Source organism: Schistocerca piceifrons, chromosome 7 (genome assembly GCF_021461385.2).
Source record: "Schistocerca piceifrons isolate TAMUIC-IGC-003096 chromosome 7, iqSchPice1.1, whole genome shotgun sequence".
In the NCBI taxonomy this organism is placed as follows: Eukaryota; Metazoa; Arthropoda; class Insecta; order Orthoptera; family Acrididae; genus Schistocerca; species Schistocerca piceifrons.
The window spans coordinates 351,305,341-351,323,343 of record NC_060144.1 but is presented as its reverse complement, the minus strand read 5'-3'; the positions used below and the strand labels follow the sequence as shown (position 1 = coordinate 351,323,343).

General features: G+C 38.2%; 1 protein-coding gene across 1 annotated transcript in view; it reads left to right on the top strand.

The window, feature by feature from the left end:
• The window catches only part of LOC124805698 (protein mesh), a 196,959-nt gene that overhangs the window by 68,078 nt on the left and 110,878 nt on the right, over positions 1-18,003 (top strand). The window contains exon 9 of the mRNA XM_047266267.1: positions 7,652-7,797. Within this exon, the coding sequence (XP_047122223.1) occupies positions 7,652-7,797 (146 nt within the window). The remainder of the gene's footprint in view (positions 1-7,651; positions 7,798-18,003) is intronic.

Genomic DNA, 18,003 nt, shown 5'->3' with positions numbered 1-18,003 from the left:
TAGTATTTAGTTTTTATAATAAAGCAGATAACTGAAAACATAAGAAGAACTGACATTAGAAGAACTGACATAAGAAGAATTGACATAAGAAGAATTGACATTATGTCTTTAATTAAGCTAGCCAAATCTGGTCATAACTCATTATTTGAATCTATGTGTAATAGATGTGATTTAGAAGTGAATATGCAGTTGTGCAAAAAATGTCTTTGTTTGTGTGCACTAATAACCGTTTAAATAAAGTTATAACTCGTTCTACTTTTCCTCTGAGCATAAATATGAAAACTGTAGAAAAATTATCTTACAAGGATATGGCATTTTTCTATTACGTGGTAAAATTGGTTTAAGTATGGTGTGGATTATATCTCCTTGCACTGCCAAAGTTGTTGGTGTTTTTATACCTGATTTGGTTGAAAATTGGAAATGTACTCATAATGTGAAGAAAATAGTGGAGTATCGATCTCTTCGTTAATGGTAAAAGAAGGTGTTCTGAGGTTTGTTTCATATGCTGTAGTGAATGGCATATTTACTGCATCATGTTGGGTCAGGAAAATTCCCTGGGCATCTTGGAACCTTTTGAGCACCTTATAACAGAACTGCCTCTGTTTGCACTATACTGTCACTTGGAATGCATCACTGTTTCCCATTTCAGCCTGTGCTTTGTAATGGTACCCATACCACAATAATTCCACCTCCATAGTTCAGAAGTTAATATGTATGGTTGCTATGCAGAGGACCTGCATTCAATTCCTTGAACTTGATTGGAGGAAATGGGATGCCCTCAGCCTCATGATGGCAGTTGAGGAGCCACTCGACTGAGAAATAGTGGCTTCAGGAACAAGAAAGACAACAATGGCTGAGGAGTTAGTGTGCTGATACTTCTACTAGAAAAAAAAAGAAAGATTGTGAAATATGTGGTGATTTTAACATTGATATGGGAAGAGAGACACAGAGAAAGCAAAAATTTGAGGAGCTTCTACTACAGTACAACATTAAGGCAACTGTTATGGAACCAACAAGAGTGACTTTGGAAACTGAGTCAATTATTGACATTATTATCACTGATATAGATAGCAATGCATATACAACAAAGGTTCTACAAACAGGAATTTCTGATCATTTTGGACAGCTTTGTGAAGCATATGGAAATCTTAACTCACAAAAGGAAGACAGAAGTGTAGAAAGAGATGTTAGACTTATCAGCCAACAAAATATCAACATCTTCAAAGTGATGTTAACAGAAGAACAGTGGATGGACACACTTCAAGCCCAGGGAACAGATGAAAAATATAATGCTTTCCAAGACAGACACTATAACACATTATTTCAGTTTAGCATTTCCAAAAACCAAGAGGAAAAGAAAAAATCTTTAAAATAAGCAGTGGACCATGAAGGAAGTAATAGAACAGAGAGCTACCTAAATAGAAATGAAACAGAGAGAAAATATTGAAACCTACAGGCAGCACCAGAAGAAATACAGGCAGTTGCTAAGACAAGAAAAATCAAAATCAGTTAATGAGTTTATTTCAAAATCAACAAATAAAATGAGAGCAGCTTGGAATGTAATTAACTCTGAGATGGGCAAGAAAAAATACTCACAGAAAACAAACAAAATAGAAACTATGACAGTAAATAACAAAATCATCACAGATAATACAAAAATTGCCAACACCCTGAATAATAACTACACAGATGCAATAGAAAAACTAAAGCATGGATAAATAGCCAAGGAACTCACCAAACTATTGTGACAGATAAACCAAGCCACTCAATGTTCCTGAAACCAGTGTCTGAAAAGGAAATGACAAATGTTATTAAAAAGCTAAAAGCAAAAAAGTCTGCTGGACATGATGAAGTGACAAACTACCTAATCAAGCAGGTTGCAGCAGAAATAATTATGCCACAACTGGATATTGCCAACTGCTCTTTCCAAGAAGGAGTATTTCCAGATAAACTCAAATTAGTTAAAGTAGTCCCTGTATACAAAAAGGGAGAGCACGATGACCCTAACAACTACAGGCCAGTATCTTTAGTATCAGGCTTCTCCAAAGTATTAGAAATTCTCATGTTAAACAGAATAACTGCTTATTTGGAAAAACATAATGTAATAACTCCAGCACAGCATGGGTATCAGAAAGGGAAATCAATGGAAAGAGCAACTGAATCATTAACAGATTCATCCGTACAGGCCTTGGACAACAAGTTGGCAGTGTCTGGAGTTTTTCTTGTTCTATCCAAGGCATTTGACACAGTTGATCATGCAGACCTAGTAAAGAAACTTGAGAGTAATGGTATTCGTGGACATGCAGCAAACTGGATAACATCATATCTAAGTAACAGGAGGCAATATGTAGCCATAAATAACTTATACAGATCAGAAGTTAGAAGCATTACGTATGTTGTACCTCAAGGATCTGTAATGGGACATGTTCTCTTCAATTTATTTGTGAATAATATACAAACATGTGAAAATGAAATCAAAATACTTTATGCAGATGATATGACTGAGCTAAATGTTTCCAACAATTTGGAGGCACTTGAACAAAATACATTATATTAGTCAGTAGTACAGCACAATGGCTCTCTAAAAATGAGTTAATTATTAATCTGAAAAGAAAGACCTATGTACATGGTCCTCAAAAATAAACATAGAGAAGAACATATGGATGTTTTCTTATATGAAAAAGAACTGGAAGAAATAGCTTCAGTTAAGTTTTTGGGCATTACAATAGACAGTGAGCTAAACTGGAAACAGCAGATAAACACTGTTTCCAGTATGCTAAGCTCAGTGATATTTATAATGAAACAACTGGCTCGGTATACTCACCGAGACCTGTTGTGCATTGCCTATCATGGACTTTTTGAACCATACATGCGGTATGGAATCACAGTATGGGGTAATATTCACATTACAGAAGCACGCCCTTGAATAATATTGAAAAAGAAGCAAAAAGAATCGTGTAAAAGTTGTTTCAAAGAACTAAACATTCTAATGTTTGCATAATTGTATATATGCAAGACCACTGTGAGTGTATTATGTGATCACACAAAACTGGAGACTAATTTTAATATCGTGTGACTAGGACATCCGGTCGGGTAGACCGTTTGCCAAGTGCAAGTCTTTCGATTTGACGCCACTTGCGCATCGATGGGGATGAAATGATGATGATTAGGACAACACAACACCCAGTCCCTGAGTGGAGAAAATCTCTGACCCAGCCGGGAATTGAACCCGGGCCCTTAGGACTGACATTCTGTCTCGCTGACCAATCAGCTACCAGGGACGGACACTGGAGCGTAATGAGACTGTTCATGCACACAACACAAGGAACAGAAAACAACTGGGGTGCATTTCACATACACTTAAGATTTTTGAAATGAGTAATAGTAGTTTAAAGATTCATAACTCAAACAGTTCAGGCACAACCATTTGCTAAACATACATCACTAACTGTATGACAACTGTGCATAAACAGGATAACAGCAGCAAGCATCGCAAGTCTGACATCAATGTAGTGTTGCATGTTATTGTAATTGTTCATAACTAAACACCAAAATTGAAAGTTGAACTTTGTGAGACAGTTATTGGACAACGACAATACATAATTCACGGAATACAACATTTTGAAAACCAGTGCTAGAATACTGAGTAAATAAATTAGAATATCTGGAACAGGGCCTAAAGTGGTTTTGATTCCTTGACCCAGCACTAGGAAATATGAATTTGCTAATTGAAAACTTAGTTATTAGTGCAGCCTGTAATTTATTATCTAATGAATTAAATAAATTTCTGCTATGTGTGTAGATAGCCTTCTATGAATGTGGGTGTGTTTTCTACTTCAGAAGAAGTAATTTGTCTGGAAAATTAAATATTTTAGCGGTCTTTTTCATTTTATCTATCTGCAACTAAAAGCCTCCTCTATGTAGTGACTAGCATTATCTTTTTAAATAAATTAGTATAATTATAATATAATAATATGTAGTATAGAATATAATATAATAATAATAATAATAATAGAAGTAAATTAAAGAGTAACAGGAAATGATGCGAAATGATTCAAATTCTGTATATCTGACAGGAATCAGAGGGTGAATGGTAGACATCTTTTGAATTATCCATACATACTGTGACTGCCAACTACCCAACTGCTACACCAGTATGGCATGGTCTAACCAACCGCAGTGGAGTTTGGCACAACCTATGGCCACTTGCTGGCCACCAAATTCCAGTGCCAATCCAGTGCAATCTATCTTTTCTGTGTGATCTTTTGCTGTGTTTCCCGATGCACCCTCTAAACATTACTTCTGTACCAAAAAATCTGGTCTTTTCAGCTTAATGTCTGATACGTACTGCATCACAGGTCTTTTAAGTGCCCATAGATTTCCCCTGCCACTATTGGTGTACTGTTTTCCTTGAAGTACAACACACAATTATGCTGTAGAGCACTACTGTGATCAGGCCACCCACTGTGATTCCAGGCCAGCACAAGCTAATGCTGCCAGGAGTCCAGAACAAGCTACTGCCAACTTCTTAAACAGGATGTGATGCAGACTATATCAATTATTAAGCTGCAAAATACTAATGCGAATTCTTTACAGACAAATGGAAAAACTAGTAGAAGCCGACCTCGGGGAAGATCAGTTTGAATTCCATAAAAATATTGGAACACGTGAGGCAATACTGATCCTACGACTTATCTTAGAAGCTAGATTAAGGAAAGGCAAATCTACGTTTCTAGCATTTGTAGACTTAGAGAAAGTGTTTGACAATGTTGACTGGAATATTCTCTTTCAAATTCTGAAGGTGGCAGGGGTGAAATACAGGGAGCGAAAGGCTATTTACAATTTGTACAGAAACCAGATGGCGGTTATAAGAGTCAAGGGACATGAAAGGGAAGCAGTGGTTGGGAAAGGAGTGAGACAGGGTTGTAGCCTTTCCCCGATGTTCTTCAATCTTTATATTGAGCAAGCAGTAAAGGAAACAAAACAAAAATTTGGAGTAGGTATTAAAATCCATGGAGAAGTAATAAAAACTTCGAGGTTTGCCGATGACATTGTAATTCTGTCAGAGACACCAAAGGACTTCGAAGGGCAGTTGAATGGAATGGATAGTGTCTTGAAAGGAGGATATAAGATGAACATCAACAAAAGCAAAACGAGGATAATGGAATGTAGTCGAATTAAGTCGGGTGATGCTGAGGGAATTAGATTAGGAAATGAGACAGTTAAAGTAGTAAAGGAGTTTTGCCATTTGGGGAGCAAAATAACTGATGATGGTCGAAGTAGAGAGGATATAAAATGTAAACTGGCAATGGCAAGGAAAGCGTTTCTGAAAAAGAGAAATTTGTTAACATCGAATATAGATTTAAGTGTCAGGAAGTCATTTCTGAAAGTATTTGTATGGAGCATAGCCATGTATGGAAGTGAAACATGGACGATAAGTAGTTTGGACGAGAAGAGAATAGAAGCTTTCGAAATGTGGTGCTACAGAAGAATGCTGATGCTTAGATGGATAGATCATGTAACTAATTAGGAGGTATTGAATAGGATTGGGGAGAAGAGAAGTTTGTGGCACAACTTGACAAGAAGAAGGGGTCTGTTGGTGGGACATGTTCTGAGGCATCAAGGGATGACCAATTTAGTACTAGAGGGCAGCGTGGAGGGTAAAAATCGTAGAGGGAGACCAAGAGATGAATACACTAAGCAGATTCAGAAGAATATAGGTTGCAGGAGGTAATGGGAGATGAAGAAGCTTGCACAGGATAGAGTAGCATGGAGAGCTGCATCAAACCAGTCTCAGGACTGAAGACCACAACAACAACAAGCTGATAAGACAGATTTTTTGGTACAGAGTTGATGCTTAAGGCAAACAATCCTGTTGCAGAACTTCTGCAACTGAGCATTGTTATAGACATGAAAATCACTGCTTCAGGTGTAAGGCTTTTATTTTTTTAATATTATGACCAGTTGCAGGCTTACAAATTCCCATCATCATGTCCAAACAAGTGAAGTGTGACAAAAATAATTTTTACGTACACATGTATGCATAAAACAGTGAAAACTAATGCAGACATCATATATACAATTCTAACACCGCTTGAGCTAATACTTAAAAAAAAAAAAAAAAAAAAAGAGAGAGAGGAACAAGTCACAGTACCTTGGCGACAACTAAAATAAAACAAAGAAACTGGTCAGGTGAAGAAGCATGGTATAAGATAAGAATTAGAACACCTAGGTCATGTGCTGTGACCCCAAGTGCCATGAGACTGGGTAGAGCAAAGGCGACCACTGCAAGTGAGTGTTGAGCACAGAGAGTCGCACACAAATGAGGGAGCTTAATTGGTAAACTTTGGTGTTACGATACTATGGCCATCTGTTAGGATGACTGAAAGTGAATGACATGAGGCTGATGAGCCCAGCTTTTCACATTTAAACTGAGATTTTTAAATGCAGGATCAGAGGCAAAATATTATAAAGTGATGTAAATGTCATGAAAGGAGCAGAGAAAAGCATAATAAGACAAATTTAATGGCTTACTGAAGACATTAAAATAAGAAAACAAAATGAGTAAGTAATAAATTCACTAAATAAAAAAAGCTGGTAGCTTAAAGAGACCTGTGCAGAATAAAAACTAAATGAACATTAAGTTTTTTCGTGCAGGTGATAGGCAGCTACAGTTTAGTGGCTATATGTTTAGCAAAGTTCCAGTAGCATGCCATAATCAATTTTCTTGGTGAGTAGTTTCACATTAGTTTTTGCTGGTTTAGATACAGGGTCTCAATATTGAACTATACAAAATAAAATCGTTATAACTTCTGAACAGTTTGTGTTAGGACATCAAACTGCACTGTTCGCCATGGGGCATGATAGGAATGCACATGCCCTCGAACCTTCTTGCTGTTTTCCATTTGCATGAAAAAAGCAAAACTGGTGCATTTTGAGGACTGAGAATCCACATTTCATTACCGAGAAGCCTCTTCACCCTCAATGAGTGTTTGTGAGGCGTGCAATACTGAGTCACAGAATAATCGGCATGATGGCATGGTGTCTACCGAATGGTATGTGAAGGTTTCAGAAGATGATTTCATCCCCATTATCCAAAGAACCCTGATTTTGATAAGATGTGGTTCATGCAAGATGGAGCTCGACACCATGGAAGCAGGAGAGTGTTTGATGTCCTGGAGGAGCACTTTGGGGACCGCATTCTGGCTCTGGGGTACCCAGAGGCCACTGGCATGGGCCTTGATTGGCCACCATATTCTCTGTATATGAACACATGTGACTCCTTTTTGTGGGGCTTTATGAAAGACAAGTTGTGCAGCAATAACCCTAAAACCATTGCTGAGCTGAAAACACCAATTCAGGAGGTGATCGACAGCACATATGTTCCAACACTTTGGCGGGTTGTGCAGAATTTTGCTATTCGTCTGCACTACATCGTCAACAATGATGACAGGCATATTGAACATATCATAACCGAAATCTGAAGCGATGTTTACATGTTGAATAAAGTGTGTACAGGCCATAGTTTGTAACTAATTTACGTTTCTTTTTTTTTCATATTGTTCAATAATTGTCACACCATATATCTACTGTATTAGTTCTTGTGGTTTTTATGATTATAATCTAATTTTTTTTTATTTATATCATGTAGACTGGTACACCAAATGCTGGATCATTCACTATTGCACCAGCAAATTTTCGCAACAGGAACAATTACCTGGTGACAGATGCACATTTTGGCTTTATACAGATCAACCTAACCAATCCTGAGATATATGCTGGTTCATCAATCTCACCGTAAGTAGTTTGTCTGATGCAGTATGATACTCTTTTTTACAGAATAATACAACAGGCAATGAGCAGCTAAATTCTACTTTTATAAATATATCTGGTGTATTTGTTATTTCTGACAAGGATATACAAAAACTTTCTCAAATTGAAACAGAAAAAAGAAGGCATTAGTAATCTTACAGACTATACGAGGGTATATGACAAGTATCTTCTCACCAGAAATTGGCAGATAATGACAGCTGTACACAAAAGCCAAGAGGGATTATGCAAATTTTCACAGATGATTGCAATTATAATGTATATCAGACATGGTTCAAAATCTAGCTTACAAACTATGATGTAGTGGATAACTTTTTGATAAAAAATAACAGCTGATAGAGAGGATACATTGTACGTATCATCCTCTCTTCATGTTTTGTTTCCACATTTGCCCTTCTTCTATTTCATTTCGTTTTTATTTGTCCCTACCTGATATCTCTCACTCCATTATTGAACTGTCTTTTACACTTTGTAGGTCTGTTTGAAGTTTTAATGACAGTTATTGCCTTAAATTGTGTGCAAGAGATAAAAAGTATGGAGATAAGATGCATTCTGAGCATATTTTTTTTTGAAAATTTTCACCATGTTAAAGAACCCATTTAAGAATTTATGCAAGAAATGTAACATTTTGGGGTCTAATGACATTTTACCAAGGTCTTATTTAAGACTTCCCTCGTAATGAATTCTGCCAATTTTTGCAAGACTGTTGCTTATGGCAATCAAATTCATCATGTATATCTTAACCGATGACAGGAGGGTAATATTGGGCGTGTGTAACGAGTTGTGGATCCCACCAGAGCATGGAAGTTCACAGTCTGTTGCTAGAAGGAATGCATGCATGTCACATGGCTATACACAGCTAGCAGCAGCATGGATCAATCACCCAATGCTGCTAGTCGCATTGCAAACAGTGACATGGAGGTGTCAAAAGAAGAGCAAAGAGGTGTTGTTCATTTTCTGACAGTGGAAGGAGTAGGAAGAAAGGACATTCATCGACAAATGTCACAAGTGTACAGTGAACACTGCACGTCCATTGCAAGGGTCAAGGCGTGGCACCAATGCTTGGGGGAAGGACGGGTGTCATTAGCCAATGAAGCACAGTCTGGAGCACCACACTACATTACCATTGACATTATCCAGCTGGCGGATGCATTCATTATTGAGGACTGCCGAGAGACAGTGAAAGCCATAGCCCCCATGTTCAGACTGAGTGTTGGAAGTATTCACACCATCATGAAGGAACAACTGCACATGCACAAAGTGTGTGCCTAATGGGTGCCCCACAGTCTTCAACCACACCAGGAAGCATGTCAAATGGTCCACTGTCTTGCTCATCTGCTGCACTACACTTGGGAAGGGAATGTGTTCCTGGCATGAGTGGTGGCTGGAGATGAGTCATGGTGTCATCACTTTGAACAAGAATCAAAACGACAAAGTCTCAAGTGGAAGCATCCAGGGTCACCACCAGCAAAAAAAGCCAAGGCCATCCAGAGGAGAGCAGGAAAGGTTATGCTGACATTCTTCTTTGACCAAGATGACCCCCTTCTGATTCACTTCCTGCAGCACAGGACAACAGTGAATGCCCAGCGTTACTCACAAACCTTGACCACCCTTCGCCAAGCGATCAAATCAAAACTACCAGGCAATATCACCCCTGAGGTCATTCTGCTCCACGACAATGCAAAGCCTCATGTGGCCAACACAAGCCTCATAAGGCCAACACAGTTGCGGCACTCCTGCAGAAAATTCAAATGGGAGATTCTCGGCCACTCTCCATACATTCTGGGCCTCTCTCCCTGTGATTACGCCATTTTTGGTCCCCTTAAAAAGGCTCTGTGGGGCAAATGATTCACCTCAGATGACGACGTCTGGCTGTACATTCGGAACTGGTTAATATCACAGCCCCAGTAATTTTATGAGGCAACCATTCACAACCTTGTGGAAACAAGTGTCTCAACAGCCAGGACCAGTACTTCTAACATACAGGTACTGGTTTCTGTAATCATGCCTCCAGCTCATTTCTTTTTGAATGCCCCTTATAGTTCTATCAGCAACAGTAACCTGCCTATTTGAGGAGACATGACTGTTGAGGCCAGACTATATTGGCACCGTGACAAAAGTGGACACAAAAATTGGAGACTACAGTGGCTCAGAGGACTTTTTCGGTTTTGCTTCATTGGATTTCCTTTGTGTCTTCCTCCATTTTTCACAACAGATATGGATCTTTGTTCCATTAAGTGAGGATGCAAAGAATTCTTCTGTTTCATGGACCCTGACATATGTGCTTCAGTTTATGTAAATATTTGTAACCTTGATGGTTCCAGGAATTCTCCTGTGTCAGTACAGCAACTTTGTTTTTAATTTCATTCTTAAATTCTATGCCTCTAGTCCTCTTTCACTTTTCTTTAAAGCCTTTTAAAGTTCAGAGACAGTGGTTACCCAATATCTGGTTATTAAAATGTTTTGTGGTCTGGGTTAGTAATTCATTTTATCACTACTGCAAAGTTCTTTCCCTGCTTTTAGATGCATGAAAGGTCCTCAAACCTCTGTGCATGTAAAGGGGGAAGTATCTTAAAAATATTCCTCTATCTTTTCTGATAAAATTAAGTTTTTGATATGAGAGTACCTTGATAGAATTCTTAAGCTGCTTTTTGTTGGAAAGCTGTTGTTTCTGGAATGCTCTTAGAATGCCTAAAATGTGTAATAGCCAGTGTTTCACCTTAATGAATGAGGCCTAGTGTCCACTGATAACATATACCACGTTGATTCCAAAGTACATCCAAACAAAGCTCAAATGCGGTCCTAAGACTAATGGAATTGAGGTGTGCCAAGATGTTGCCCACTAAGACTAATGGAATTGAGGTGTTCCAAGATGTTGTCCACAGATCTTTCTTCTACTTTTGCCTGCATCCCTCTTGGAGATCGGGGATTATCTTCTGTTAGTGGTTTTAATATTCTGTACTTTTTGGAGATTCGGGTAGTGAAGTCAAGAGCATTGATACACACAGTGATCCACTTCTCACAGTTCTTGTTGAAAAATAATGTTGGTCTACCTAGTAAGATGATTTACAGTCCTCAGTCAGTCAGGATTCAATTCTGCAAGAAAACATAACAATGCTGAAAAATATTTTAACATCTCAGTAACTCATCTATAAATGACGCCCGCCCCAGTAGCTGAGCGGTCAGCGTGACGGATTGCCGTCCTCTGGGCCCGGGTTCGATTCCCGGCTGGGTCGGAGATTTTCTCCGCTCAGGGACTGGGTGTTGTGTTGTGTTCATCATCATTTCATCCCCATCCGGCGTGCAGGTCGCCCAATGTGGCGCCGAATGTAATAAGACCTGCGATATGGCGGCCGGACCTGCCCCGAGAGGGGCCTCCCGGCCAATGACGCCAAACGCTCATTTCCATTTCCGTCTATAAATGACAAAAAAGAAGAATGGCAGGTATACTTTATTAATGTGAACGTATCTTCTTTTTTATGGAGATAGTTTCAGCCATTCAAAGGAGTAGATGTAGAATGCAACTGGTAGCAGAATATGGATTTAGTGGAGATATTTTGTGAAATACTATCAAAGTTCTTGGCAATATCATAGAAAATAATACTGGACACTTTTTCTTATATATAGCAAAATAAGCTTTCATGCTTTTCCATTACAATTCTTAGCAGAACAAAAACTAAGAAGCTTTCAACAGCTAAAAATCGACAAGACAGGTTTGTATACTAGTACAAGTCACTGCCCCAAAAACCCGAAAACACTGATACTGTAAGATGAGTATATATAAGATCAAATAAGATTAATGCAGGTGTATACAAGAAACAGTTATATATGTGACAAGATATTTATTTCAATCAATATGCCATCTCCACTTTCCAGCCTTGACAGAGCATTCGGTGTTGATTAAGTGCCATGTATTGTTTTTTGGTATGTCATCATTTGGATGCGTATAGAGGGATATACAAGTACAAAAATGTTTAGGGAAATTCAGGGATACAGAAATACAAGTCGCTGAAGAATGAAAAAATAGGAAGTGCAGAGAAACTAAGATGAAATGGCTGCATGAAAAATGTTAAGAAATTGGAAAAAAAAAATGATTGTCGGAAGGAATGACTCAGCATATAGGAAAGTCAAAGCAACCTTCAGTGAAATTAAAAGCAAGGGTGGTAACATTGTGAGTGCAATGGGAATTCCACTGTTAAATGCAGAGGAGAGAGAAGAGAGGTGGAAAGAGGGCATTGGAGGCCTCTATGAGGGAAAAATTTGGCTGATGTTATAGAAGAAGAAATTGGAGAGGATTTAGATGAGATAGGGGATCCAGTATTAGAACCAGAATTTAAGAGAGTTTTGAAGGACTTAAGATCAAATAAGGCAGAAGGGATAGTAACATTCAATCAGAATTTATAAAGTCAGTGGGGGAAGTGGCAACAAAATGACTATTCACATTGGTGTGTGGAATGTGTGAATCTGGAGCCCTGCCATCTGACTTCCAGAAAAATGTCATCCACACTGTTCCGAATACTGAAAGAGCTGACAAGTACAAGAATTACTCCACAATCAGCTTAACAGCTCAAGCATCCAAGTTGGTGACAAGAATAATATACAGAAGAATGGAAAATAAAATTGAGGATGTATTAGATGATGAACAGTCTGGCTTCTAAAGGCACCATAGGTGCAATTCTGATGTTGCAGTTGATAATGGAAGCTAGATTAAAGAAAAATCAAGACCCCCTTGACAACATCAAATTGTTGCAAAGTGTTCCAAATCCTGAGAGAAATAGGGGTAGCTATAGGGAGATACAGGTGATGTACAATATGCACAAGAGCCAAGAGGGAATAATAAGAGTGAATGACCAAGAACAAAGTGCTCAGATTAAAAAGGGTGTAAGACGGGTTTGTAGTCTTTTGTCCGTACTGTTCAATCTGTACATCAAAGAAGCAATGATGGGAATAAAAGAAAGGTTCAGGAGTGGAATTATCAATCAAAGTGAAAGGATATCAGTGATATGATTCACTGGTGACATTGCTATCCTGAGTGAAAGTGAAGAAGAATTGTCTGATCTGCTGAATAGAATGAACAGCCCAATGAGTACAGCATATGGACTGAGAGTAAATTGAAGAAAGACAAAAGTAATGAGAAGTAGCAGAAATGATAACAGTGAGAAACTTAACATCAGGATTGATGATCACAAAGTAAACAGAGTTAGGGAATTCTGCTACTTAGGCAGCAAAATAACCAATGACAGATGGAACAAGAAGGGCATCAAAAGCAGAATAGCACTGGCAAAAAGAGCATTCCTGGCCAAAAGAAGTCTATGAATATCCAACATAGGCCTTAATTTGAGGAATAAATTTCTGAGAATATACGTTTGGAGCACAGCATTTATGGTACTGAAACATGGAGTGTGGGAAAACCAGAACAGAAGAGAATCGAAGCATTTGACATGTGGTGCTACAGATGGATTTTGAAAATTAGGTGGATTGGTAAGGTAAGGAATGAACAGGTGCTTTGGAGAACTGGAGAGGAAAGGAATATGTGGAAAACACTGACAAGGAGAAGGGACAGGATGATAGGACATCTTTTAAGACATCAGGGAATGACTTCCATGGTGCTAGAGGGAGCTGTAGAGGGCAAAAACTGTACTGGAAGACAGAGATGGGAATACATCCAGCAAATAATTGAAGATGTAGGTTGCAAGTGCTACTCTGAGATGAAGAGGTTGGCACAGGAGAGGAATTCATGGCGGATTGCATCAAACCAGTCAGAAGACTGATGACTCAAAAGAGAAAAGAAAAGAAAGAGGGATGTGGGACCAGCAGACCTATCTTCCAGCAGTTTTTGGCTTCCCATACCTTGAGCCTCTTCCTTTCGCTCAAGTAGCTCCTCAGTTGGCATCAAAATGCTGAGTGCATTCTGTTCCAGTCCTCCCACCAGGGAAAAATCTGTGACAATACACAGTCACATTTTCCAATTTCATTGGTATGTTCAATGTCTATTGTCTCCCATAATCCTTTTGCCTTTAGTCTATTGCTAATAAGATTGATGCTATTATTGCTTGTAATATGTAACTTAGCTGCATCTATACTCTGCAAATCACTGTGAAGTGCATGGTAGAGGGTACTATTTACTTGCTACTATGTTTTAAGCAGATATAATTTCAAAATCAGAAGTAAAAATTTAAGTACAAGACTATATGAAACAAAAGAGAAAAGTCTGCTTGCTAATTACCAGATCACTGGAGAATATTTTCAGGCAGGGAGCTATAAAACAGAAGTAACACCTCTAGCTTTTCAGACATTTTAGTCAGTTTCAGGATCAAGGAGCAAGATAGAACAGAAATTTGAAAAAAATATATAAAGAAAGCTTTACTGCATTGTGGCAGATAAGAAAGTAACTGAAATGTTAATAAATCTGGAGATTTGGTGTTATTCTTTTCATTTTCCTTCTGCCAAACTTAATAGTCCAGTCAATGAAAGAAAATTAGGCAGAGAAACCGTGTAGTCACAAAGCTTTGCACCATCCTAGGAGGGAGTGTCATAAACAACATACTAAAAATCTTAACTGATGGGGTTTGAGCATTGGGGTAGCAGGCATTTAGAGGTCACTTTTATATGTTTTTCTTGAAAGATTCAGAAACCCCTGTTCCTAGTGGAAACACTTTGCAGTACAAAACTAAACTACATTAAATTTTGTACAGAAAGAGCCCTATTCATTTTCTCTCTAGGACTAACAGTTTCAGTCTTGCAGGAGATGGAAAAATGGCAGATTATTAAAAATGTTGTTTTAACAACATAAAATTACTGTTTAGCTTTAACTGAAGTGGTTTAAAAACAAGTAGTAAATGTTTGTACAACATCTAAGTACAGCAGAACCATATTAAGGGTACATTGTGTTTAGGGAATGTAACAGGATAAGGCTGATACGTGTGGGGTAGAAGCAAGAGAGAAAGTAGGTCATCGAATTGTGTTCATGTATTTCCCTCCTTCATAGGTGCACAAACTGAAGACTGAGCTAGTGATGATCCATTCTGCCTATCCCACTATGTCACAAGAAGCAGCTACAGTGTGTTTCACAAAGGTATACCAACCTCTACAGCACTTCTTACGAAATTGTGGTGACACAGTGTGCAGATATGTCCAGGGGTGTATATTTCCCACAAAAGGCATTAACTCTATGTGGAAGGTCAAGTATGAATTACTAATCATACTGACATAAGTAACAGATATGGATGGATTCCTTATAAATCTCTGCACGCTGTTCTATACTGGTAGAGGGAAAATTAATTTTTACAAGGATCCCCTTGAGTGCGAGGTCGCAGAAGGCCAATGATGTTTACGGTATTTGATGCCCCACATATTGTCTGCTGGCAACAGGGGTGGAACTGGAGGTATCCAGTGGTGACAGCAGTGTGAGGCTACAGAGTGTAGTTGAACTGCTTAGTCAATAAGTAATTTACAGCAGCACTAGTGATGTTGATACAAAGCAGAGCAATGGCAACAGTAGGTAAAGTAAACATTTCATTACATCTACAGTAACAGTTGCCATAATTAACATTTCATCAGTAAGGAACCCAAGATATTTTGCAGAGTGAGAAAGAAGTGTCAGATGAAATATTAGCATTTCTACAAGATGATTCAATGGAATGTGTGGTGTCATGTATGCTTCACTGTGTGGACATCGCACATGGCGAGTACATTGACAACAATATGTGCTTAACAAGTGAAAGTGATATTGAAACAGGTGTTGAGCTATGTAGTTCATCATCCTTGTTAGAGAGAGAGCCACAAATCCTGTCTCCAAGGACTATAGTAATGGACAATCGTTATCCAAGGAGTGGGAACTAAACATAATTATGGAAATGGTAGAAAAAAAAAAAAAATTTTACAAGCAAATTTTGAATAATATGATCATATAGTGCATACAAAAAACTCTGATAGTCAAGGGAGGACAAAGTGTACTTGTTACAAAAACTGGTGATACAGTTTACAGGATGGGCTTGATCCTGACCTGCCATTTTATGCACGTGAAATTGTATACAGCATAGATCACAGTGATTTCAAGGGAAGTAGTTGGTGGTTGCATAACCGCAAATGGTGCTACAGAATTGGAAGACACAAGATAATAAAATTTCAAACATAGCATCAGCTTGACAATGCGTAGCAAATTGTGAGTCAGCCTGAAAATTTGTAACTGAGATAAACAAACTTATCCCATCACACAGTAAGGAGTTTGTTTTCCACTCTGACCAATCTGGATTTGAAGAGAAATGCATATGAAAGAAACTGTGGAAATTAGAGGTACCAAGAGAGTTGTATCAATATCAACTTAACACATTTGTATAAGTTGTTCTACTGTTAATCTGGATAGTAAATTGTCAGGGAAATTATTTATTTTGCTGCAAGAAGTTGGAGGTGTGATTCTTGTGCCTAGTGTTCAAAACCTTTTGTTTAACCCATCCAGTACCTCACAGAGATAAGAGATTTTCAGTTGTTAAATGGCTTCTAAAGCTGAACTGTACATTTGATAGCAAATTGTGTGACATAAAATGATCAATTATCCTTACATAAACAAGCTTTTCAATAACTTTAGCAAACAATTATGGCATACAGATAAGTCTAAATTATCTACATTATCCTTTTCTCCCATTTTCTAAAGAGGTTTTACTACTGAGTACTTTAATCATTCCTAAAGGAAAAATAACAAATATGGCTAAATACAGAGCTAACATGTGCAGCTCAGTACTTTAATATTCTGCTAGGCACTCCATCATATCCATGAGAGTCCTCAGTCTTCAGTGATTTAATTATTGACTCAATCTCACCCTTGTATGTATCACAGAGGAGTATTTCAGACATCAATCTCCAAAAGGCAATTGCCAAAGAGTTATATGATGCCCTGTAGAAACCATATTTTTAAATTCACCAGCAATGCTCAGAAAATGATTGTTAAATGCTGTTCATATATCTGATTTATCAGTAACAGAAATATTTTTACTATGAACTGACTTTATATCATCAACCTTGTGCTGCTGACCAGACACTTCCTTCACAACTGACCATATGGTTTTAATTTTATCCTGTGAATTAGCTATTCTGTTTGCATACCACATACTCCTTGCCTTCCTAATAACATTTTTAAGCACCTTACATTACTACTTTTAATGGGCTACTGTAGCTTGATTGTGACCACTTCTGATATTTTGATATAATTCCCTCTTTGTTCTACATGATATCGTTATCCATTAGTCAGCCACCTAGGTTGCCTTTTACTGGTAGTACCACGTTTAGAATGTTCTAATGGAAAACAACTCTCAAAGTGCATGAGAAATGTGTTAAGGAAAGCATTATATTTGTCATATATGTTATCGGCACTATAAACATCCTACCACTCTTGTTCCTTGACTAGGTTTAAAAAACTCTCTATTGCCATTGGCTTAACTTTCCTACATAGTTTGTAATTATATGTGACATTTGTTTTATCACAAACGCTTTTTAGTGTTAAAATTTGTGCATCATGGTCTGAAAGTCTGAAAGGCCATTCACCCTTTTACTGACAGAATGCCCATCTAGTAATGAAGAATGAATAAAAATATTGTCTATGGCTGTGCTACTGTTCCCCTGCACCCTATTCAGTAAAAAACACAGTCTGCATCAGATAATATGAATTTAGGATTTCTACCAATATCTTTTTTCTTGCACCATCATATACAACATTAATATTGAAGTCACCACATGTAACATCTGCCCCTGGTAGCTGTGTGGTCAACGCGACGGAATGTCATACCTACCGGCTCGAACTTGATTCCCGGCTGGGTCGGAGATTTTCTGCACTCAGGGTCTGGGTGTTGTGTTGTCCTTCTCATCATTATTTCATCCCCATTGACACGCAAATCGCCGAAGTGGCGTCAACTCAAAAGACTTGCACCAGGCGAACGGTCTACCCGACGGGAGGCCCTAGCCCACGGTGTTTCCATACCACATGAAACTGATGAAATATTAAAATATCTGAATTTCTGTAACACCTGCTTCTGTTGTGGAGGAATGCAATTTAAGCCACTCGTTCTCTTCAGATGTTGAAAGATGTAAGACTGGGGTGATGCATTTTATACCTATTATGCTATGAAAACTATTCCAAACAGTGACAGTGGAGACAATGAAGTCAACATTGTCAAGTAC